Here is a 20326-nt window from a genome sequence, read left to right as displayed (position 1 = left end):
AGAGCAACAAATGAGTTTTAGTTTGCTCCATAACCTACTTGAGGATATACTCCTTCCAAACCGGACCAGGAGAGAAGCTCTTAGTCACAGCCCATTCTCGAATGTGCCCAACAGCTCGCCTTTCTGCAAAATCGCCGTCCCATTCGACCAGTATCACATTGTAATCGTAGCCTGATTCCCTCGTTTTCGGATGTGGTACAGACGCCGCTTCTGACAGGAGTAGTATCTCAAATGGGCCTGAAGAATCGAAGCTCGGTGTTTCTTCAATGCTATCCACAGTTAACTCACCACATACCTGGCCGTCGACTCCTCTCAAGTAGCCTTCAGACCACGAGTCGTTCCTAGAAAACTCCAAGAAAATCGCCAACGTCCAAAACTGTAAAGTAGAATAACTCGGTGTTTGCGCAAGGTGTGACTGGCCATGAGACGGCATCGTGTGCAACCCGCCGGAGCCGGATGGAAGCTGAGCTTTGAATCTTTCTTTGTAGATATGCCCACTTGGGGAATTGCGAACAGGGTCGGACAATATCCTCAAGTGGCCGTTTGTGGATCTTTCATACCATAATATCCAGCATTTTTGCCTCAGCCAATGATGCAGTTGATGAATGAGATGACCCTGGCCAGGGCGGATGCGGCTTTTCCCCACCCAACCAACCCATGACCAACTGGGAAACCCGTTGCGACGTCTTCTTGACGACACGGTAGTAAACGCAGCATCAAACAGCAGAAAGAAGTCGAGAGCCTGGATGGGAATCCCCTGCATGAACCTTATGTTTGACTTCTCAGAAGCACGCCTCATGATCCCTTCAATGGCCCGAAGCACATCGCCCTGGTCCGTAAGTAATCGATCTGAATAACGGCTTACAATATCTTCCCAGTCGCGGACTGGATTACGAAGTCGGAAAGCTTGTGGCGGCGACCATGGCTCCTCCCACTCACGCCTCTTCGCCAGTCGGGGTTGGTCCAAACATAGCTCGCAAAACTCTTCACTTCCGCAACGAAAGTAGACTTTATTGTCAACAAAGTAAAGTGCCCGCTGACATAGCGCTTGTTCCTGGAACCTGACACTGGGTTTAGTACAGTGATCATTGTAGTCTTTTGAAGGAACGCCCTTACGTCCATCCTCTGGTTTGGTAAACAGTCGCAGCGAGTGCCCAGTCAAGTGGCGTATACAACCCAAAACGCACTGTTGGGGTAATTCGGAAGGTCTGCTGCGGAGCTCGAGTTCCCGTCACTGCTGGTAGGCCCGAGTTCGCATCATGACCACAAGCGGCGATGACAGTGAGCCATGAACGCTCATAAACGTTGTCCATCACCGCAGTTCCTCTACTCAAATCATCCGGGTCGTCCTGGATAAGGCAAAGCAAATCAACCCATAGGTAACGAAGGCCAAGAAGCTTCACAAGCGTGATGGTATCTAGAATAGTGAGCGGCAGTCTATTCCGTATTTGAGAGATTGAGTTCGGGAGAAGAAGTCGGCTTAAAGTTGACTTTGTGAGCCTAAAGCTAGATACTCCGCCCCAGACATAACTAAGCGCTACATATTTGTAGGGACGAATGTCTGAGACCTCAACCAAGTTGCCATTGTCAATGTCGACGAGCCGAAGAACCTGCAATTTAGGAAATATCGATGTAAATCCTTGATAATTCTGGGCTTTGCATTTGGTGATGGGATGTGTTGTCGTGCAAGCGTCAATCCATTTGGAGACTCTCGACATTTGTAGCTTGGGTCCAACTGCTGGCATAAGAAAATATGCGTCATTTGCAACTTCCAGCCCATCAGAAGAATCGCTTACGAAGCAGACGTACTGGCCACTGGCTGTGTTCGTAGAGTCGTTGATACTGAAAGCGCCCCGTTGACCAGGCCCCAACTGATTGTTCCAACATAAAGCAAACGTCTCGTCGTCCCCTTGCGCTACACTGCCGGGCGACAACCTGTGCGCTTCGAAGATGGCGCGAGTCACAACTTCACACAGAGGACATGAGCTGGTACTGATGCGTGACCATGGACCAAGTAGGAAGAAAGGGGTTCCACCGGGTGAGCTGATAGCAGACTTGAGGTCGCAATGACTGAGGGGTATCTTGCTGCAGTAGCTGCAAAGTAACAGTGGTGAAATCATGTTATGCAAGGAATCTCAAAGTAGAGAGGCAATGGAGCAGACACAGCGATCCCACCGCGTCTGAACCAAAACCTCTTGAATGAGGAGTAACTTATCTAACGCGCACCTCCACCTGGACAACTGGAGTAAGTGACGGGTAGCTGAAAGACCGTTACACTTGATATCCCCGAACTAGGAGACAGGGGTAAAAACCGGGGGTTGCTGGCTGAAGTTCCGAGTGGCCCCACTTCCGCACCAAAGCCCTATTTTCCTCCCACATTTGCAAAATGACGCTTGAAGTAATGATTACGATCCTAAATTTGCAACAACAAGCAATCAGCCCTGATGGTCTAGCGGTATGATTCTCCCTTAGGGTTATCTTCTGATACCTCTTTCTGGGAGAGGTCCCAGGTTCGATCCCTGGTTAGGGCCCAATCCTTTTGTTTTTGGTTGTCCTGGCCCGAAAATGTCTGCTTGAACATTCATGATGCTTTTTTGAGGGTACAAACATTATGTACATTTAGCTTTACCTCGTTACTTGACGAAAGCCTTGTATTAAAATTAGGCAGAATACTTAAATGGCATTCTGACATAGCACAGGATATACAACCTCAAACCTCTCGCAGAGCACCTCTACCTCCTCATTGAACGACTCCGCATCCTGTCTTTTGAAAAACTTAATATGCTCCTGTCTCCATTCATCATAATCACCTTCGCCTTCCGCCAAGGCAAAGTCTTCTTCCACATCTTTAAACTTGCACCTCACAAACGAGGTCGTCCGGATGATTGCCCTTGGTTGCCCTTTACCATCCAGGATGACCGATAAATCCCCTACGGCCCAATGAAGAGGGTCAGGGATGGGCCAGTTAGTAGTCGAGGTCTTGTTCCCTTGCAGTACAATCTCGAGGAGCTCATCGGCGAGGGCTGGGTTGTCACCAAATGTAGAAACATCCTTTGCTGGCGGAAGGGAAGTGCCAAGGTCTGCTGAAGCGCGAGCCATGAATGCGGTAATATCCGGGCGAGAGGGATCTATCTCGGACATTTTTGGCTTTTGGATGAAAAAAATGGTGGTGTGAAGTGTTGATGAATTGTTGACGAGTCTTGGCTTATCGTCAGCTTCTAGAGTCTCGAAAATTAAACGGGACACTACTGGTAGACTTGGGCAGTGATATGTTCACGTAGTCGAATATCTTGCTGCTCACAGAAGCTAACCCACCGAACATATTTAAACATTGTTATATTTCAGTTCCATTAACGGTGGTATAAGCCACTCCTCATTGCCAACTTCACCGGATGACTCATTTCGGCGACACAGGGAGCAGTTTTGCAACATCAGAAGTTTGCTTCGTTAGGTATGTAAAATAACCAAAATAGGCAGGTGCCCAACACTCTCTAAAATGGGTTTCGAAACCACGTGAAGGCTGGTCTGAAATACTTCATGAAGATGAAGAAGCTGATTATTCATCAAAGAAAAACGGCTTGTTGTATCAGCCCTCCAGACCGATACTGCAAGAAGGTGAATACGAGCCTTCAATGGTGAAATGAATCGGCAGCATGCAAGGGATTCTTCTCAACTCTTGAAAGCGGCTATCGATCACATTGTGGTGGGTTCCATTGGTAGACAAACATTACCCCGTGCTGACGAACTCGGTTCAGCTTGACCCCATCGACCCAGTCTTCCAATGAGAAGCGAATGACAGCCGCGATATACTATAGGAAATGTACGATTCGCTCGGCTGCGTCTTATCTAGAACTGCCCTTGTTTTTCTTACGATATGCTTTTCTCCCCGGTCAATGCAGTCGCACACGCATGTTCCCGATCTGCATCCGCACATCACAGCGGCGGTTGACTCTCGGCATAGGCCACATGCATGTCTCCCAAAACAGTGCACTTGATACCCATCACGCCGCAGATGCCACCCCCAACATGGCCAGTTTGTCTTAGACAATCAGTCTATTGGCGTATTGGCTTGCTGATGTGCTAGTGGCGTTGTGGGGGCTATACATGGCGAAGCCAATGAAGATCTCTCCGGATTCCCTCATACTTTCTTGTAACTCTTGGCCGGTCAGAGAATAAAGAGGTCTGGTGCTCTGCATCAGCTTCGGAGCTGAGCTGCTGTAGAAAATCTGCTGTTGACCCCCCATACTTCAGAAGATGGCTCTTTCGACAAATGAGGCGCCCAGAGGGCTTACCCGCGATGTATTGCGCGTCTGCGTGCTCTTTTTGTTGCTTGGCGTTGCCATAAGCTTGACGCAACTGATCCAAGTGCGTTTAAAATTTCGGCGGTTGAAGAAAAAAGGAGTTGTAAGTAAACAGTGGTACTCTAACGCTGGAATACTGATGCTCACCGCCATGTAGCCCATGCTCCCTCACTCACTGCTATTTGGCCATATCCCTACCCTCGCAAAGCTCACTAAGGGTCTACCCAGAGACATTCACTCAAACTATGTCCCACAACTCATATGTGAAAACTGGAAGACATTCTTTCCTGACCGCAAATCCTGTCCTCCAGTCATCTACATCGACTCGTGGCCGATAGCGCCACCCGTGATCTACATCTTCGACCCTGAGACCGGGGCGGAATGTTTATCCAATTCCAGTGTCAGTCGGAGTCATAATGTCCTCGACTTCATAGAACCGATTACAGAGAACTTGGACATGGTCAGCATGGAAGGCGAACCATGGAAGGAATGGCGAGCTCGCTTCAACCCGGCTTTCAGTATCAAGAACGTCACTACTCTCATCCCCGGTATGATCTACGACGTGGCGACGTTTGCCAGCATCGTGCGACAGCACGCGGGGACTGGTGGCGATTGGGGCCCGGTCTTCGTCCTCCAAGAACTGACAACGAACCTTACGCTTGACATCATCGGGCGGTCAACTCTCGGCATGGAGTTGCATGAGCAAACGAACGGCCCCAGCAAACTGAAAGCAGCGTTCATGGACCAGATGGGTTGGTGCATGTTCAACTTCAACATAATCGACACACTCAAATGGTACAGTCCTGTACGCATGTGGAGGGTCGCTAGGAATAGGTCCAGCATGAGAAAGGAGCTCTACCTTCCTGTCACGGAGCGTTTGGAGATTAAGGGGGACGATAAGTTGAAGACCATTGTTGATCAGGCGATAAAGCCGATCAAGGATACCGCATACGAAGAGCCACCCTCTATCGATTCGCTCTTCATCTCAACTGTTATGAGCCAGCTCAAGCTCTTCATGTTTGCAGGCCATGATACGACAGCCACAACACTTTGCTGGGTGTTGCATATCATAGGCAAGAACCCTGAAATCGCTGCAAAGGTACGGGCCGAGCATGATGAAGTGCTGGGAAAAGACATAACGGAATTGAGTGCGAGGTTGACAGAGTCCCCGCACCTGCTGAACTCTCTCCCTTACACTGCTGGCATCATTAAGGAAGCGCTACGCCTGTATCCCGCAGTGGGTGCACTACGACAAGGGGCATCGCACTATCAGATCGTAGATCGAGAGACCGGAGTTAAATACCCGACGGATAACTGCATGCTCTTCGATTCTTCTCGATCTCTCTCCCGAGCAGATGAACTGTGGCACCGCGCCAAAGAGGCTATTCCTGAACGGTGGTTGACCACGGACACGGAAGATCCGCTTTACCCGCCGAAGAATGCTTGGAGAAGGTTTGGAAGTGGGCCACGCATTTGTATCGGACAGGAGCTTGCCATGACAGAAATGAAGCTGGTGGTGGTGTTCCTAGCAAGGGAGTTCGACATCGATTGCGCCTGGGATAAGTGGGATGCTTTGAAGTGAGTTGACGCAAGCCCAAAATCAAGAAAATGCTAACAAACTTTTGTTTCCAGAAAGCAAACAGGGCCAAAGGTCCTTGTTGAGGGTCATCGGTGCTACCAGACGGAGCATGGAACACCACACGTCAAGGATGGCATGCCGGTACATGTACGACGCAGAGAAATGGCGATTTGATAACCCCTTTGAGTGTCAGAAAGTGTGGTGCACAGACTCAGAGGTCGGATGAGAGTTGCTGCCGGGGTTGGAGCAGAGTCTCTGAGCCGCCGTTGGCCCTTGTGCATCAGTCTTTCCGAACCCCCGCAGAGCGAACTCCGGCCGCGTGTTCTCCGTAAACATCATTCCAGTATGAGAGAAGAAACAGGGCTTCTGCCCAGGTTTGGGGATTCTGCAGATGGTTGCTGGCCAAAGGTGACATTCAGGGGAGAAACCTTACAGTTGCCCAACATCACTCAACATAGTATGCTAGCAGGCTGCGGGCCCTAAGAAAGTAGTGTAAAGAGGAGAAATTTATACTTGTGGACGCAGAATACAGATCGAAACATTCAGTACATCCCATACTTTCCGCTGTAGTTGATGTGGTTGTTCGTAATCTCAAGAACACGCTCTAGCAAGAAGACTAGCCAGAACTGCCAGAGTACGACAAGATTCGAGGTAAAGGTGACTGTCTAACAGGACACCATATGTCCCTGTTTGTTTGGTGTTGAAGGCTGTCATTCTACGTAAGTAAGTAGTTTTAGCTTCGAGAGTGACAGAATAGATGGAGGTTTCGAGATAGTTGAGATGACGTGACACTGAAGCCAAAATCATCCACAGTAAAAGAGTGACATTCTTAGGTACGAAACGTCGAGTGGTTTAAAATCTAACCAAGGGGTGTGGCAAAACATCGAGAGACTTTATGCATTACTCAGTGTGATTACATCCATTTCCACACGACAATTTGTCATATGCTCTGCATATGATCGCTGTTAAAGCCCCCAAACCCTCTGTAACTTAGTAGGTTAGGTGCTTAGGATATTCAGGTGTACACAGCTTATGCACGCTAAAGTGCTGAGGGGTTCTACAGGGTTAGGTGTGTGATGAGTTATTCACAGTGCTAGTTGCATAAGCGTATTTTAATGCTCAGAACATGTGGCTGAGGTGTGGTAAATGCACTGCCACATCCCCTGGCTAGATTCCAGAGCCTGCTGTGCACTAAATCCATAGTAAGCAGACTACACCCAATTGGTCTCTTTGTCCATGTGAGCCGATTGGTCCGCTCGCAAATGCCCCGCCAGTTAGTGGGATGCTCGTGTAAGGGATTCGGAGCTTTGTCTTCTAGCGAATGAACTGTGCGTCTCCCCATGGTCTAATCATCTGAAACGGACTCTATCAAAAAGACCCCGGCCCAAATGTTTCTTACCTGGGGTTGAAAACGACTTGCCCTTCTGTCCACCGTGACATTCTTCACATAATTAGGAGGCTCATTTCCTGGAGCTGGAAAACTTGCTGTCAAATAATTGCCCATCCATAGGTTGCCTCGGATCTTGACTAAGACGGGAGTGTCTGGTCTCTTTAGGTCGCAAGTATCTTGACCATCGCCTCAAACTGCATAACCTTTCTCAAGGCCAACTTACCCAGTCGGTCGCAATGCCTCGACATGGTATGACCAAAGTGAAGACCGGCTGCATCACCTGCAAGTAAGAAACCCGCTGTCTGCATGTGTACACGTTTTGTGGCTTGGTCCTCATCAAATATCAGGATCCGCAGAGTCAAATGCGATGAGGCGCGTCCAGCCTGCAATCGATGTGTCAGTACTGGCAGGAAGTGTGATGGCTATGTGGCGCCGCCAGCTGGCACATATTCATGGGCCCAGCTGCTCCGGATTCGTCCTCCCCTTACCCAAGCCGCGTCCGAGCCGGAGCTACGCGCTTTGAGCTTCTTCAGGAGTGCAGTTGCACCAGTGCTTGCTGGCCCACTGGACAACTACTTTTGGACGCACTTGGTAACTCAAGTTTCCCATCAAGAAAAAGCTGCAAGGCATGCCGTCCTCGCCATCAGCTCGCTTTACGAGAAATTCAAGGAAAACCCTCTGGATCGAATCAGCGGCGAGAAGAATACGTTTGCCGTCTCCAACTACAACGAAGCCATCAAGTATCTCAGAACGACCGATAATCTTGAGACCGTTCTGCTCGTCTGTCTTCTGTTTACTTGCATCGATATGCTACGTGGCGAATGCAAAGGAGCCATCAACCACTGCCGGCATGGCATCAACATTTTGAACGGATCCAGCTCCAAGTCAAGGTTGATTCGAGATTTCTTGGAGCCGGCCTTCTGCCGTCTTGGAATTTTCCCCTTCTTCTTTGGTGTAAGGCCAGAGACGTTCCCTGTCTTGGAAGCCGTAGCGAGCGTTCCGAAGGCCCCGTTTAGAAATCTAGCCGAAGCTCAAGCCGCACTTGACCCGCTCCTCGTTAAGACGATTCGATTCGTGCGTTCAGCTGACGAGTACCGCCTCGGAGACGATCCAAGCCCAAAGCCAAGCAAAACAACCTTGAGTCAACGACAAGATATATACGCAGAACTAGATAGCTGGCACGCCGCGCTTCGCAACTTATTGAAATACAAGACGAAGAGCAGTAAGGAAACCGTCGCCGCAAATGAATCAATGGTTGAAAAACTGTTGGAGGTGAAATGGCTTGTTGGAAAGATCTGGATCGAAACTTGTCTGTCACGCGGAGAAGCCATATTCGATCTGCAACTGGATAAATTTCAAAGGATAATCGATCTTTCGTATGAAGCCGACAACTTACTGAAATCCTCGAAGCAAAACCAGCCACGCGCCAAGTTCACATTTGATATGGGGTTTGGCCCACTGCTGGGCTTTGTCATCATCAAATGCCGATGCCTTAGACTACGACTCGACGCGCTACAGCTCGTACAAACGCTGTCACATGAGCGGGAAACGCTATGGGACAACAGTTCCGTACTTTCATTTGGACGCCGGATGATCGAACTCGAGCACGACTTGCAATTGACGCCAGGTGGCAGTTTAGACGATGTATTTGACGACGGAACGCTTCCTGAAGAGGGAAAACGCATCAAAGACTCGGCTATGCAGGACAAGACGAGGTTTGAAGTAGGGAAAGATGGCAGTGTCACGATCTGGAGGCAAATCTCCCTCCTGATGAGGGAACCTGGGGGCCCAATCACGGTCAAGGACGACTGGTTTTCAGTCCAGATGAGGCGCAAGACCTAATTTTACTTTCAGCCGCTATTGTCTTTTGACGCTACTGTTTGTGCCTCCAGACCTTGCGTAACTCTTTTTTAGGGTGTGTTGACGCGCACCCCTTGAATCCTTCCCGCAAGCGAGCGATTATGTCTGTTAGACTATTTTCCTAGATTGTGATTGGTCGGCTCGCTATTTTATGTAAAGAACGCGAGCTCAGTGGCTGTGCAGTATTAGCCATTCTTGATAACCATTTACCACGGGCGTCATGAACTTCATTTAAATATCAATGACTTGGCTTCGTTTCTTGAGCACATGGATAGATACAATCACTACCAGTTCTTTCTGAAATTTCATCCTTAGCTCCATCATTATGACTCTCTCTTGGATCATCCTGGCCTTGGCCACCTCCGTTGTAGCCCTACCATCAGGCCCCACGCCCACCATCAACCAACTTATACATAACCGTCAAGCTTCAGTAACTACGCCAGCAACATCACTTCCCACGGGAGACTTCATTGAAACAAAATTTATTACCATACCCGGTGTGACAAACAGTCACGTCACAATCCCAGCAAAGACAATAGACATCGCCATTCCTACCTGTGTTCAAACTGTTGAGCCGGATGCCAACGGTTATGTTCCACCTGGAGAATGCGGCGCCTTATGGAATTACTATCCCAGCTTTACCGCGGCCATCATCTTTGCCGTTTTGTTTGGCGTCTTGACCGGCGTACATATCTGGCAGGCAGCCGCACATAGGAAGGTCCGTATGTCACTTTTCATGCCTGACAAACAAGAAAACAAAAGAAACATATCTAACATAACGACAGAAATGGTGTTGGGTTATCATCATGGCGACTATTTGGGAAACGCTCGCCTTCAGCTTCCGGGCCATCAGCACCAAGTTCCAACAAAGTAGCGGCGTTTATCTCGTTTTCCAAATCTTCATCTTGCTTGCGCCACTGTGTAAGTCCCACAACCTCAAGTCTTTCTTGTTCGTTGCCATTGTTCCTTCACACACTGACAAACAAAAGGGGTCAACGCCTTTGCATACATGACCCTCGGTCGAATGATCTACTTTTTCCATCCGTCCCGCAGCCTCCTCCGCATTCCTGCCTCTACGTTTGCCGCGATTTTTGTTGGTCTCGATGTCATCTCCTTCATTATCCAGCTTGTTGGAGGAAGCATGGCCGGCCCTACCACTCCTCCCGAGGAGCAGATGCGTGCGATTCACATCTACATGGGCGGCATCGGCCTCCAGGAGTTCTTCATCCTCATCTTTGTTGCTCTTGCTTTCACCTTCCAGCGCGATATGAATCGAATCGGAAGCCTTGCGGGAAAGCAATCTCAAGCATGGAAGCCGCTCATGTGGGCGCTTTACTTTTCGCTAGGCATGATCACGGTTCGAATCATTTACCGATTAATCGAGTTTTCGTCAGGACACGGGATGAATAATCAACTGATTACTCATGAGGCCTATTTCTACGCTCTCGAAGCAGTGCCAATGCTGCTGGCGATTGCCGTGTTCAATGTGGTTCACCCCGGCGCGGTGTTCAACGGGCCTGGCTCCGAAATGCCGGGCCTTTTTGGGTCAGTCAAGAGCGCGTTGGCTAGGAGAAAGGGGAGAGTACCCTTGAAAGAGTCAACTGAAGAGCAAGAGCTTACAAAGAGGAGGTCTTCTAGCCCTTGATCGAGGATTTTATTGCGTTAAAAGGGATCATCCGCCCATCATTTCGCAATCATTTCGCATGTTGGTATTTAGATTTTAACACCCGCATTTCAGGGACCAACGCCAGCATCGACTAACGACCGAGCATGGCAACTTTTATATGTTTTTTTGTTGAACCATAATTATATAGAGCAGAAGTACAGCAATTTTAGATAGCGCAGTTGATAGAAGATTACTGGTCGAACATATACGCTCAATCCCTGCCACCCTGGTCTGCGGATCCCCAATCCTTATCTCAGTGTTCAAAGTGCGGAGAAACAACAACATTGCCCTTGACATTCGATGGTCTGAACTGGACTTGCTTAACATTCTCGCCCAAAGTTACACCCCTGGCATACTTACCTGGCCCAACTGCTTGGGAATGGAGTCCACTGCGGCACTCCGACGGCGCCGACGCCGTAGGGTTGCTGACACAGACCGCAAACGTGCCCCCCGCGCCTGCGACCGCTGCAAGGTCCGAAAGAACCGATGCATTGAGACTGCATCTGGAGCATGTCAGAGGTGTCTGGAAGGAGCTCATCCATGCCGATTCGAGCGGGAGAAGAGTCCCTCGGTCGAGAAAGTAGATAACAGCACTGCAACGACAGCAACGAACTCAGCAAAATGCCTCGACCAAGGCCCTCAAGTTCCTCCAAATGCTGACAAAAAGCTCTACCCCCAAAATATGTCACTGGGCCAGAGCATCAACGGTGACTTTTCTCCCGCAGGCGGAAGCCCAACAGAAGCTTTCATGTGGCCTAGGTTTCTGTCTCGACTCCGTGATGCGTTTTGCCTCGACTCGCAACCTGCACCCGAGGAACGTGACATGGCGAAGGCACAAGCTCGTTTGTCACGCACACCCACAATGGAACCCGCTGAGATGCGTCGAGTCAAGAAAGCCGTGAAGAGATTTCCACCTCGACCAGTTGCCGATTTTCTCCTTTCCGTTTGCATAACATACGGGACTGACGTATTCTTCTACTTTGACCAAGCCCAGTTCACTTCTGAGCTGGAACTTTTCTATAACAACCAAACCTCACGACTTCGAACCGACACTGGGTTCGTCTGTCTTGCGCTTGCAGTTTTCGCCCTGGGAAGTCACTGGACATGTCTAGCGAAGCCTAAGAGTACGAACAGTAATAGTGTGCCTGAGGACCTTGATCCTGGCCGGGGCTTCTACAATCAAGCGCGAATCCTGATGGCAGACTTGATTGATCGGCCATGTTTGCGATCTGTCCAGGCTGCATTCGTTCTTGGTGTCTATCTGATGCCGACAAGTGCAATCAGCGCGTCTTATGTATATATGGGCCTTGCTCTGCGAAAAGCCCTTGCTATCGGCCTTCATTTAGAACCTGATGAACCCTCTCAAAGTGAAGATGAGAAGGAGATGAGACGACGGCTTTGGTGGTCGATCTATTCTCTTGAGCGGTAATACGTCTTTTCAAGACACACAGGCCATATTTGATTTACTAACTCGTCAAAGAACAGTGACAATAAAGCTTAACCGTCCTAGATCCATAAACCAAGACATAATTACCGCTCGTCTACCTCGTCCCCTACCGCGAGATTCGTCACAGAAGTTTGATAATGTACAGCACCAAGTGGCAAATGCCCAGCTTGTGCAAATTCTTGACAGACTTTCAGAGCCGGCGTAAGTTCAAAGTTGCCCTGGAATTTTACCTTGGTTCTAATGCTGGTGCAGCCAATCGGAGTTGATGAGGCTTGAAAAAGAACTCAAGGATTGGAAACGATCTTTGCCCGAATCTTTGAAGCTCCAGAATACTGATCCGAAATCTCCCAGCTACCGAGCTGTATTTCATTTACACCTAAACTACCACTTTGCCTGGATCGACATGGGAAAAGTCTCCGTCGTGACGCTCGTTCGTGCGCGCCTTCGTACTGTCTTTTGTCCAGACGAAGAGGCACCCCAAATCAGTACAGACGTCGAGAAAGCGGCTGAAGCCTGCATCAAGGCAGCCAAGAAAATGCTGGCGCTGTTTGAGGGGTTGAGCCAAAGCGGTAATATGGCGCGATTCTCGTTCACAGATCTTCAAGGTTGTAGCATTGCAACCATTATTGTGCTTCTTTCTGGCATCCTAGAACGAGACTCGGGATATGAGGGTAGAGTTGCCTTTGGATTGGACTGTCTACGCAGAATGGCTGGAGGTGGTAATTCGACTGCTAGTATGGGGGTACGATTCGTGGAGGCACTGCAGAGCATTACAAACGAAGCAAGGGCGAAGTATCTAGACGTCCAGTCAGGTAGAGAGGGCCAAATACCTCCGATTCCCACGACGACACCGAGGGGTTACGGGCAATGGGCAGAGTGGATAGCGGCGACAGGGGGTGCTGAGAGTTTTGTGGAAGATGACTCCTTGTCAGAAAGATCAGAAGAGCCGCCACCTGTTGGCCAGGTCCATGCAGTTGAGGCAAATGTTACGGGTTCCTCTCTTTGGGAAGAAGGCGCGGATTTACAACTCCCGGAACCATCAACATCGGTTTTTGAGCCGCGACCCGGGGAACTATCTTCACTGGCTGATTGCCACGACTTTCTACCCATGTCCTCTGTTGATGAAAGTTGGCTGAACTCATTCTCGGATGATCAGATGTACTTGATGGGATTGACAGGAATGGATGTTCTCGACTTTACAACAGATTGAGAATAGCAATATTAATATGATAAGCTGTATGGTAACCAAAATACTGATGAAATGAATACTGGTCTCCCTGCTGATTCGACTTATTACCGGCCTACTTAAGGGTGGTACAATGCAGTTCTGCTTGACGTGCTGAAAGGCCTCCAGTCCACACATAAACAGAGTCCAGAGCACAGAAATATCACTTCAAAAATTGCAAAACGCCAGTCGACAAAACCTCGGGTTCATAGATAACAAATACATGGACGTCAAAGAGCAGGCTTTATCTTGATGCCCACCGTTCCATCTTCGGCGAGTCCGCTCCATCTGCTCTTGTAAACTCTTCCCTCCTTAATAACTCCGCACACATGCGACTCAGGGTCGTCAAAGATTGCCACGTTTTCAAGAGGGTTAATATTTGTAATGACAATATCCGCCTCGAAGCCCGCCTTGATTTGACCAAGCGAATCCTGTTTGCCAACCATTCTCGCAGGGTTGATCGTAGCGCTCTGCAAAACTGCCAATGCTGGCAAAGCTTTCGATCGCAAAGAAAACTCGAACGATTGTGCAGCACCAAGAGGGCCCAGAAGATCTGTGCCGTAGCAGATTGTCACACCGGCATCGTGCGCTGTCTTGAGAGCATTCAAACCAGCAGTGAGGACCTCCTCATTCTTAGACTTTGACTCTGGTGGGAGATATCCCTTCCACTTTGGCGACGCCATCTCGGCGTATGTAATCAAAGTTGGGGTGAGATAAACTCCCTTGTCTGCAAGAAGCTTCGCCGTAGGTGGGTCGATGAAGTTGCCGTGCTCGATTCCCCGAACTCCGTTCTCAACACAGTGTCTGATAGCCTTGGGGGTATACGCATGTGCAGTCACGTACGTTCCCGCGTTGGAAGCACATTCAACCATGGCCTGGATTTCAGCAGCAGTAAACTGAAGATGATCAATCTTGTCCGTAGGACTAGAGACACCACCAGAGCCCATGATCTTGATAAAATCTGCACCGGTGCGGATCTCCTCTCGGACAGCAGTCATGCATTCCGGCACACCATTGCAAACTCGGCCAAGTCCTGTCGTTGATCCTCCGCAACATGCAGTGTGGTCATGAGGTCCGCGGAAATCCGCGTGTCCGCCGGCTTGTGAGAGTGCATGTCCTGAAATGAAAAGACGGGGCCCAGGGAAAACACCATCGTTGATGGCCTCCTTGAGAGCGAGAAGGGCGCCTCCGCAGTCTCGCACGCTTGTGAAACCCCTGTGAAGCATCTGGGCACACACATATGGCTGACGAAGTAGCGATACGTCATTTGGGTTGCCGAAGGCTTTCGAGAGGTCGCCGAATCCCGGTACGGCCATTATATGCACATGCGAGTCGATGAGACCTGGGCAGATAAACTTGCCGCTGCAATCAATTGCTTCAAAGCCTTGTTGTTGAGCTGCTGCAATAGCAGAGTTTTCGGAATCAATAATTGCATCGATGTAGCCATCTTTCAGTTTCACCGCGGAGCTCGTCCGCAGTGAACCATTCGTTACATCGACGACGGTGGCATTGATAAGAATGTATTTCTGTGGTGGTGCCCGCAACCATGGCTTGAGGTCTGCTTCGGTTACCATCTTGAGCTGCTGTGAATGTCGTTACAATTCGTACTTGACTGATGTGCGTTGAGTAAAGAAAGGGAACGAGGTGAGGGGAAGCTCAAGTTAAGTTTTTAGGGCGCCCAACACATTTACAACTTCGGCTATGCAAACGTTTGCCCAATGCTTCTTGACATGCGATTATTTGTCTGATTGGCTTCGTTTAGAAGATCAACGCCATCCCAAGTAAATAATCAAGTGGCGTGCACCACACCGGTAAACCGTTACCCTATCATCTGGGCGCGGGCAAGACAAGGCCATATTGCCGATAGCCGCATCGGATATCTGCCACATGCCCCCTCATATCTATCGGGAAAATGACCGGCCCCACCCTGATATCACTGCTATCAACTTCACCATAGATATCGCGGGATGCTTAATATGACTCCGATATGCACGTTGAGTGCGGGGAAAATGACCATACCCCAGGTTGTAGATATGCTAGTGAGCCAAGTGGATACATACAACGTTCATTGCATTTAAGACCGCCGCTGTGCTGTTTTCTAGGGCCTTTACTCTGAATTCCTGTTGAGACGCAGATACGATTCTACGGCATCTGCAGGCTACAATGGCTTCATCCAATGACACCCAACTTGGTGCGATGACAAACTTACCAGAGAAAGACACTCGACATAACAAGACCGATGAGAAAGATGGCCAGATTGTTGAGTTTGACGATTCCTTTACGGCAGAGGAAGAAAGGGCCGTTCTTCGTAAAATTGACTTAACTATTCTACCCATGGTTTGTACACTCGTATGACAGCGATAAAGAACAACATGGCTTACACAAGTTCTCGGTCACCAGATGTGTGTCGTTTTTTTCCTGCAATATTTAGACAAGCAGAGTCTAAGTTATGCGAGCGTAAGACAGCTAGCTATGTAAAACGGGCTTTGCGACTGATCGACGTAGGTATTCGGCCTCATCACCGATTTGCGGATGACAAGCACGCAGTACTCTTGGTGTACATCCATCTTCTACATTGGTATGTATGAGCATCCCAGTAGGAAAGCGTATCACTGATGAAGAACTTCGAAGGCCAACTTGTATCCGAATACCCGTTCATTTACTTGATGAGCAGGTTTCACCTCACAAAGTTTGTTGGAGTTACAGTGTAAGTACTTTCACCTCTGACGGACATTGAACACATAGCTGAATTTTGCAGTGTGATATGGGGTATCGTATGCATGTGCCTCGCCGCCCCAAACAGTTACGCTGGTTTCGCCGCAGTGAGATTCCTCCTCGGATTTGCCGAAGGAGCTGTTTCTCCAGCCTTCATTACGATTACCAGTATCTGGTATCGGAAGGACGAGCATGCACTCCGTACCGCGTACGTTGTCCTCTTCTATTCCACGGCAAAACTACGAGAAGCTGATGAAGTGACAGGCTTTGGATCACAATGAATGGTTTGGCCCAGATTTGTGGCTGTCTGCTAATGTACGGCATTGCAAAGAACACCGCGCTGACTTTGGCTCCTTGGCGGACACTGTTCCTAGTCTGTGGGGCTATAACTTCGGCTTCGGGGGTTGTTTTCTACTTCTTTATGCCTAACGGCCCGAGGGATGCTTGGTTCCTGTCGCCTCGTCAGAAACAAGTGCTGTCTATGCGTATGGCCAAGGACCGCGAAGGTGGTGACAAGACGTCATTCTCGCTCAGGCAACTAAAAGAAGCTCTCCTGGATGTGAAGACCTGGTTTGTCTTCTGGTTTGGTGTACTAGTCACCATGCAATCTCCAGTGCTCACGGTGAGTTGTGCTCCCAAGAATCATGGCTGCAGGATACTCATTTTGAATGGAAAGTTTGCCTCCTTGGTCATCAACACTATTGGCTACGACAAATTTGAGACAATGCTGTACACGGCTCCTTCTGGTAAGTAGCTGTAAATTCGTTACGGAACCGCAATTAATGGCTTTTCAGGCGCTGTGCAAGTAGGAATGCTGTGGTTGGGCGTTTGCGGTTGCATGTTGTTTCCTAAAAACAGGACATTGGTTGCTCTTGTGCTCATTATCCCACCATTAGTTGGAAATATCCTACTATTGCAACTGTCGACTGAAGATGGCTGGGGCATGATTGGAGCATCCTGGATGGTGAGTTCACAACCTTTGACGATCTTGTCTACGTATTTACCATCTTTCGTTTAGGCATCCTGCATCACTGCGGTGTGGTCGATTTTACTATCTCTTACTGCTTCAAATGTCAAGGGCAACACTAAACGTGCTATTGTCAACGCCATGTTCTTCATTGGATACTGTGCAGGATGTATTGGAGCTCCGCAACTTTGGACCGAGAAGCCGCGGTACTTTAAGGGTGTTGTTACAGCAATTGTAACCTGGTGCCTGCTCTTCATAGTCATCATTGCCTACCGATTTTTGTGCTCTAGGGATAACTCTAAGAGAGATGCGGCCTTTGCTCATAGTCAGGGTACTGAGGGCGGTCAAGCGGAGGTCATTCTCGATGCTGCAGGGGCACTTGAGAGTGATGTAACGGATAAGGAGGACAAGCAGTTTAGGTACAGTGTTTAGAATGGACTATATGTTGTGGTTAGGCGAAGGTTATACAAGTGACATTGCCGAACGTCGAGATAATAGTTCGAGACCAGAAATTTCAATTTCTACCCCTTACGCGACGTTGATTTGCCATGTCAAGTGGCCATAATAGTATTACGATTGCATTTGCTTGCACACAATGAATAAACATTCCTTGGTCCCTATTGCCCCTGCTTCCAGTTCAACTTCCAATGCAGTACTGAACACCTCAAGTGAAGTTGATGCCTCCATCCACAATCTGTGTCTGTCCCGTAACGTAGTCGCTGTCTGGGCTCGCCAAGAAGCTCACAAACTTCGCTACATCCTCTGGTACGCTCGTCCTCTTCAAAGCAATCAGGTCATTGGTGAACTTCTTAATCGTGTCTCCCTTCTTAGCACCCGTCTTCTCACCAAGCTTCTCATCAATGAGATCCCACATGGCCGTTCCCACAATTCCTGGTGCATATGCATTAACAGTAATGTTGTGCTCAGCATACTCCATAGCCGACGCTTGTGTCAACCCGCGAACGGCCCACTTGGAGGCTGAGTAGTGGGAGAGAAGGGCAAATGGCTTGAAGCCAACAATAGAAGAGCAGCCGATGAGTTTACCGGGCTGCTCTGGTGTACAGTTTCCTTGTTCTATCATTTGTTTTGCGGCGGACTGGTAGCAATGCTGCACGCCAAAGACGTTGACGCGGAACATATTCTCAAAATCTTCTTCAGTCAGTTCCAGAAGAGGTTTGACTTGGGCAATACCAGCATTGGCAATCCTGTTGTCGAGTTAGTTCGCCACGTTACATCATAAGGCCATCCGAAATCTTACATGGTGTTCAAAGGTCCAAGTTCTTTGACAGCAGTTTGGATCATTGCCTGAACTTCATTGAGTTTGCGCACATCCGCGGTTGCAACGACTGACTTGCGACCTAAGCCCCTAATCTCGTTGGCCACTTCCTCAGAGCCAGCTTGATTGGCGGCGATGTCATTGATGCAGACATCGTAGCCGTCCCGCGCGATGCGTAGAGCAATCGCCTTGCCAATGCCCCGGGACGCGCCTGTTACAATGGCGACGCGGTTGCTGTGATGGTACTTAGTGATCTTCCTCTAATTGATACCATGATAACCACTCTCAACAGGAGTTTTTTTCAGGAGCTGCGACCAAATAATAAGAAGGGAGGCTTACCACAAACGTGCTGTTGGCCTAAATGCTCCGACAAAGGCGCTCATAGTGTTTCAGGTTCTTCAGGAAAGCGGTCGAGAGGTGTAAGGTGAATGTTGACGACTGTACGCCTCACTTTGCTTGAAGTCCACCGTTTCTAAATGGTGTTTAAAAGGGAACGATATCAACGGCGACAATGGTACGACGAACGCTCTCACGATGAATGGCCTGATTTAAAAGAAGTCAACTATGAGGCCCCGCCCTGGTGTTCATTCGAGATGGCATAACGTCAGGCGTGCGGGGGTTTGAGCTCCTCCCGAGCTTTGTTGGATTGTTCCTGCGGGGAACAAACTCCGGGCAGCCGGGTAAGATTCGTGGGTTGCGATCAGGTTTGCCCAGCTCAGGCGGGGCATTTCTTTGTGACTCGTACGACAGGTCCTTGATGCTTGACATGATGAATCACCAGATAATTGTACAAGTGTCTTGTCTAGGACGTTTCTATTGTATTTTGTAGTCAGCTCTAATCTAAGAGCCTCAGGTCGCGTGCTTTACAAGTTCGATAAGCTCACTCGCGAGCGGTTGTACCGAGAACCGAATCCCCCTGGTCGAAGGAATCCGTTATCCGAGCTTGACCCCCACGGTCGGCCAAGAAGTGTGCTTCCGCCCACCGAGCGTACTGACCCGACTCCATAATGGCCCAACATTGTCGTTGGTTCGTCAATATTGAGATACCAGCTTAGTTGCTCTTTTGCACGGTTCAGCGCCATCGTTGGAAGATTGACATGAAAAAGAAATGCTGACTCCGAAAGTCCTAGCCGACATCTATAAGGGCCCAACATTGACAGGTTGCTCAGTCGCATGTCTTTGTTAAATCCGGATCGTCATAAGCAATGAAGCTAAAGCGTTATTTATGACTGGATTTAAGCTAAATTTCTTAATCACGCAACATGAACATTCTATCACAAGCTTTAGTGGCGCACGGCAGTGTGGCTGGTCTGATAGCGGCATGCCGGCCCGTTGCGGGACCGGCATGGAGAAAGAATACCGCTCCCCAAGGGTTTGTCAGCGGGGCCCGGAGGTTGGTTATTTACGGGACCGCTCCGCCCAGCTTGTTCAAGAGAGTGAATCACTCTGTCCACTGTGAATAGATATTTTCATGCTCACGCACATGATGTTTTTTTTTTTTTTTTTTCCCTGTTTTCGCCATACGCATACATGCTTATATATCATTCTTTTCAAGGCTCGATTTGATCTAATTAGGATCAATGGTAGTGTCTCTTGGAAAGTGTCAATTCGCTACGGGATGATGCATTAACTTGGCACTACAGAATCGGGTCTGTAGTGCCGTGACAGCGATCTCATGATTCGGCGGCTACATGGTTTTCCATCGACAAGGAATGTCAGTTATTAAACACGACTCTCTCAATAAGTGCATGCAACGCAATTGTCGATCATCACATTCCCCTCTAGGAATGTAAAACTTCTCATGCCGTTTGATCCGGTGGCCCACCTGCGGCGTAGGCGTTGGCTGGCACACGTAGCAGAAATTGAGATGGCAACGACCTTGAAGGTATGTCGCTGTCCA

General features: G+C 49.1%; 9 protein-coding genes across 9 annotated transcripts; 5 read left to right on the top strand and 4 right to left on the bottom strand.

The window, feature by feature from the left end:
* Positions 1-34: 34 nt before the first annotated feature.
* Positions 35-2120, bottom strand: CTRU02_206598 (uncharacterized protein; the record flags this gene model as incomplete). Its single annotated transcript, XM_070204742.1, has 3 exons — positions 35-829; positions 866-1061; positions 1117-2120. The coding sequence occupies 3 exons, from the start codon at positions 2118-2120 to the stop codon at positions 35-37; spliced, it is 1995 nt and encodes a 664-aa protein (XP_070061846.1).
* Positions 2121-2673: 553 nt separating this feature from the next.
* Positions 2674-3141, bottom strand: CTRU02_206597 (uncharacterized protein; the record flags this gene model as incomplete). The annotated part of the gene is made up of 1 exon (XM_036730204.1): positions 2674-3141. The coding sequence occupies one exon, from the start codon at positions 3139-3141 to the stop codon at positions 2674-2676; it is 468 nt and encodes a 155-aa protein (XP_036578177.1).
* Positions 3142-4254: 1113 nt separating this feature from the next.
* CTRU02_206596 (cytochrome p450 4v3) lies at positions 4255-6054 on the top strand (the record flags this gene model as incomplete). Its single annotated transcript, XM_070204741.1, has 3 exons — positions 4255-4404; positions 4459-5879; positions 5934-6054. The coding sequence occupies 3 exons, from the start codon at positions 4255-4257 to the stop codon at positions 6052-6054; spliced, it is 1692 nt and encodes a 563-aa protein (XP_070061845.1).
* Positions 6055-7506: 1452 nt separating this feature from the next.
* CTRU02_206595 (C6 zinc finger domain protein) lies at positions 7507-9112 on the top strand (the record flags this gene model as incomplete). The annotated part of the gene is made up of 2 exons (XM_036730202.1): positions 7507-7556; positions 7618-9112. 2 exons carry the CDS (start codon positions 7507-7509, stop codon positions 9110-9112), a joined length of 1545 nt encoding a protein of 514 aa, XP_036578175.1.
* A 343-nt stretch (positions 9113-9455) lies between these two features.
* Positions 9456-10775, top strand: CTRU02_206594 (RTA1 domain-containing protein; the record flags this gene model as incomplete). Its single annotated transcript, XM_036730201.1, has 3 exons — positions 9456-9848; positions 9916-10051; positions 10120-10775. The coding sequence occupies 3 exons, from the start codon at positions 9456-9458 to the stop codon at positions 10773-10775; spliced, it is 1185 nt and encodes a 394-aa protein (XP_036578174.1).
* Positions 10776-11175: 400 nt separating this feature from the next.
* CTRU02_206593 (C6 zinc finger domain protein) lies at positions 11176-13453 on the top strand (the record flags this gene model as incomplete). Its single annotated transcript, XM_036730200.1, has 3 exons — positions 11176-12221; positions 12277-12444; positions 12496-13453. 3 exons carry the CDS (start codon positions 11176-11178, stop codon positions 13451-13453), a joined length of 2172 nt encoding a protein of 723 aa, XP_036578173.1.
* Positions 13454-13698: 245 nt separating this feature from the next.
* Positions 13699-15042, bottom strand: CTRU02_206592 (amidohydrolase; the record flags this gene model as incomplete). Its single annotated transcript, XM_036730199.1, has 1 exon — positions 13699-15042. One exon carries the CDS (start codon positions 15040-15042, stop codon positions 13699-13701), a length of 1344 nt encoding a protein of 447 aa, XP_036578172.1.
* A 589-nt stretch (positions 15043-15631) lies between these two features.
* On the top strand, positions 15632-17582 carry CTRU02_206591 (pantothenate transporter; the record flags this gene model as incomplete). The annotated part of the gene is made up of 9 exons (XM_036730198.1): positions 15632-15805; positions 15869-15925; positions 15974-16046; positions 16100-16175; positions 16227-16391; positions 16448-16805; positions 16860-16929; positions 16978-17147; positions 17202-17582. 9 exons carry the CDS (start codon positions 15632-15634, stop codon positions 17580-17582), a joined length of 1524 nt encoding a protein of 507 aa, XP_036578171.1.
* Positions 17583-17814: 232 nt separating this feature from the next.
* Positions 17815-18809, bottom strand: CTRU02_206590 (acetoin reductase; the record flags this gene model as incomplete). Its single annotated transcript, XM_036730197.1, has 3 exons — positions 17815-18355; positions 18409-18660; positions 18766-18809. The coding sequence occupies 3 exons, from the start codon at positions 18807-18809 to the stop codon at positions 17815-17817; spliced, it is 837 nt and encodes a 278-aa protein (XP_036578170.1).
* Positions 18810-20326: the final 1517 nt, after the last annotated feature.

Source organism: Colletotrichum truncatum, assembly GCF_014235925.2.
Source record: "Colletotrichum truncatum strain CMES1059 chromosome Unknown Contig_0003, whole genome shotgun sequence".
In the NCBI taxonomy this organism is placed as follows: Eukaryota; Fungi; Ascomycota; class Sordariomycetes; order Glomerellales; family Glomerellaceae; genus Colletotrichum; species Colletotrichum truncatum.
The sequence above is the reverse complement of the archived record's forward strand: the minus strand, read 5'-3'. Positions and strand labels throughout refer to the sequence as shown.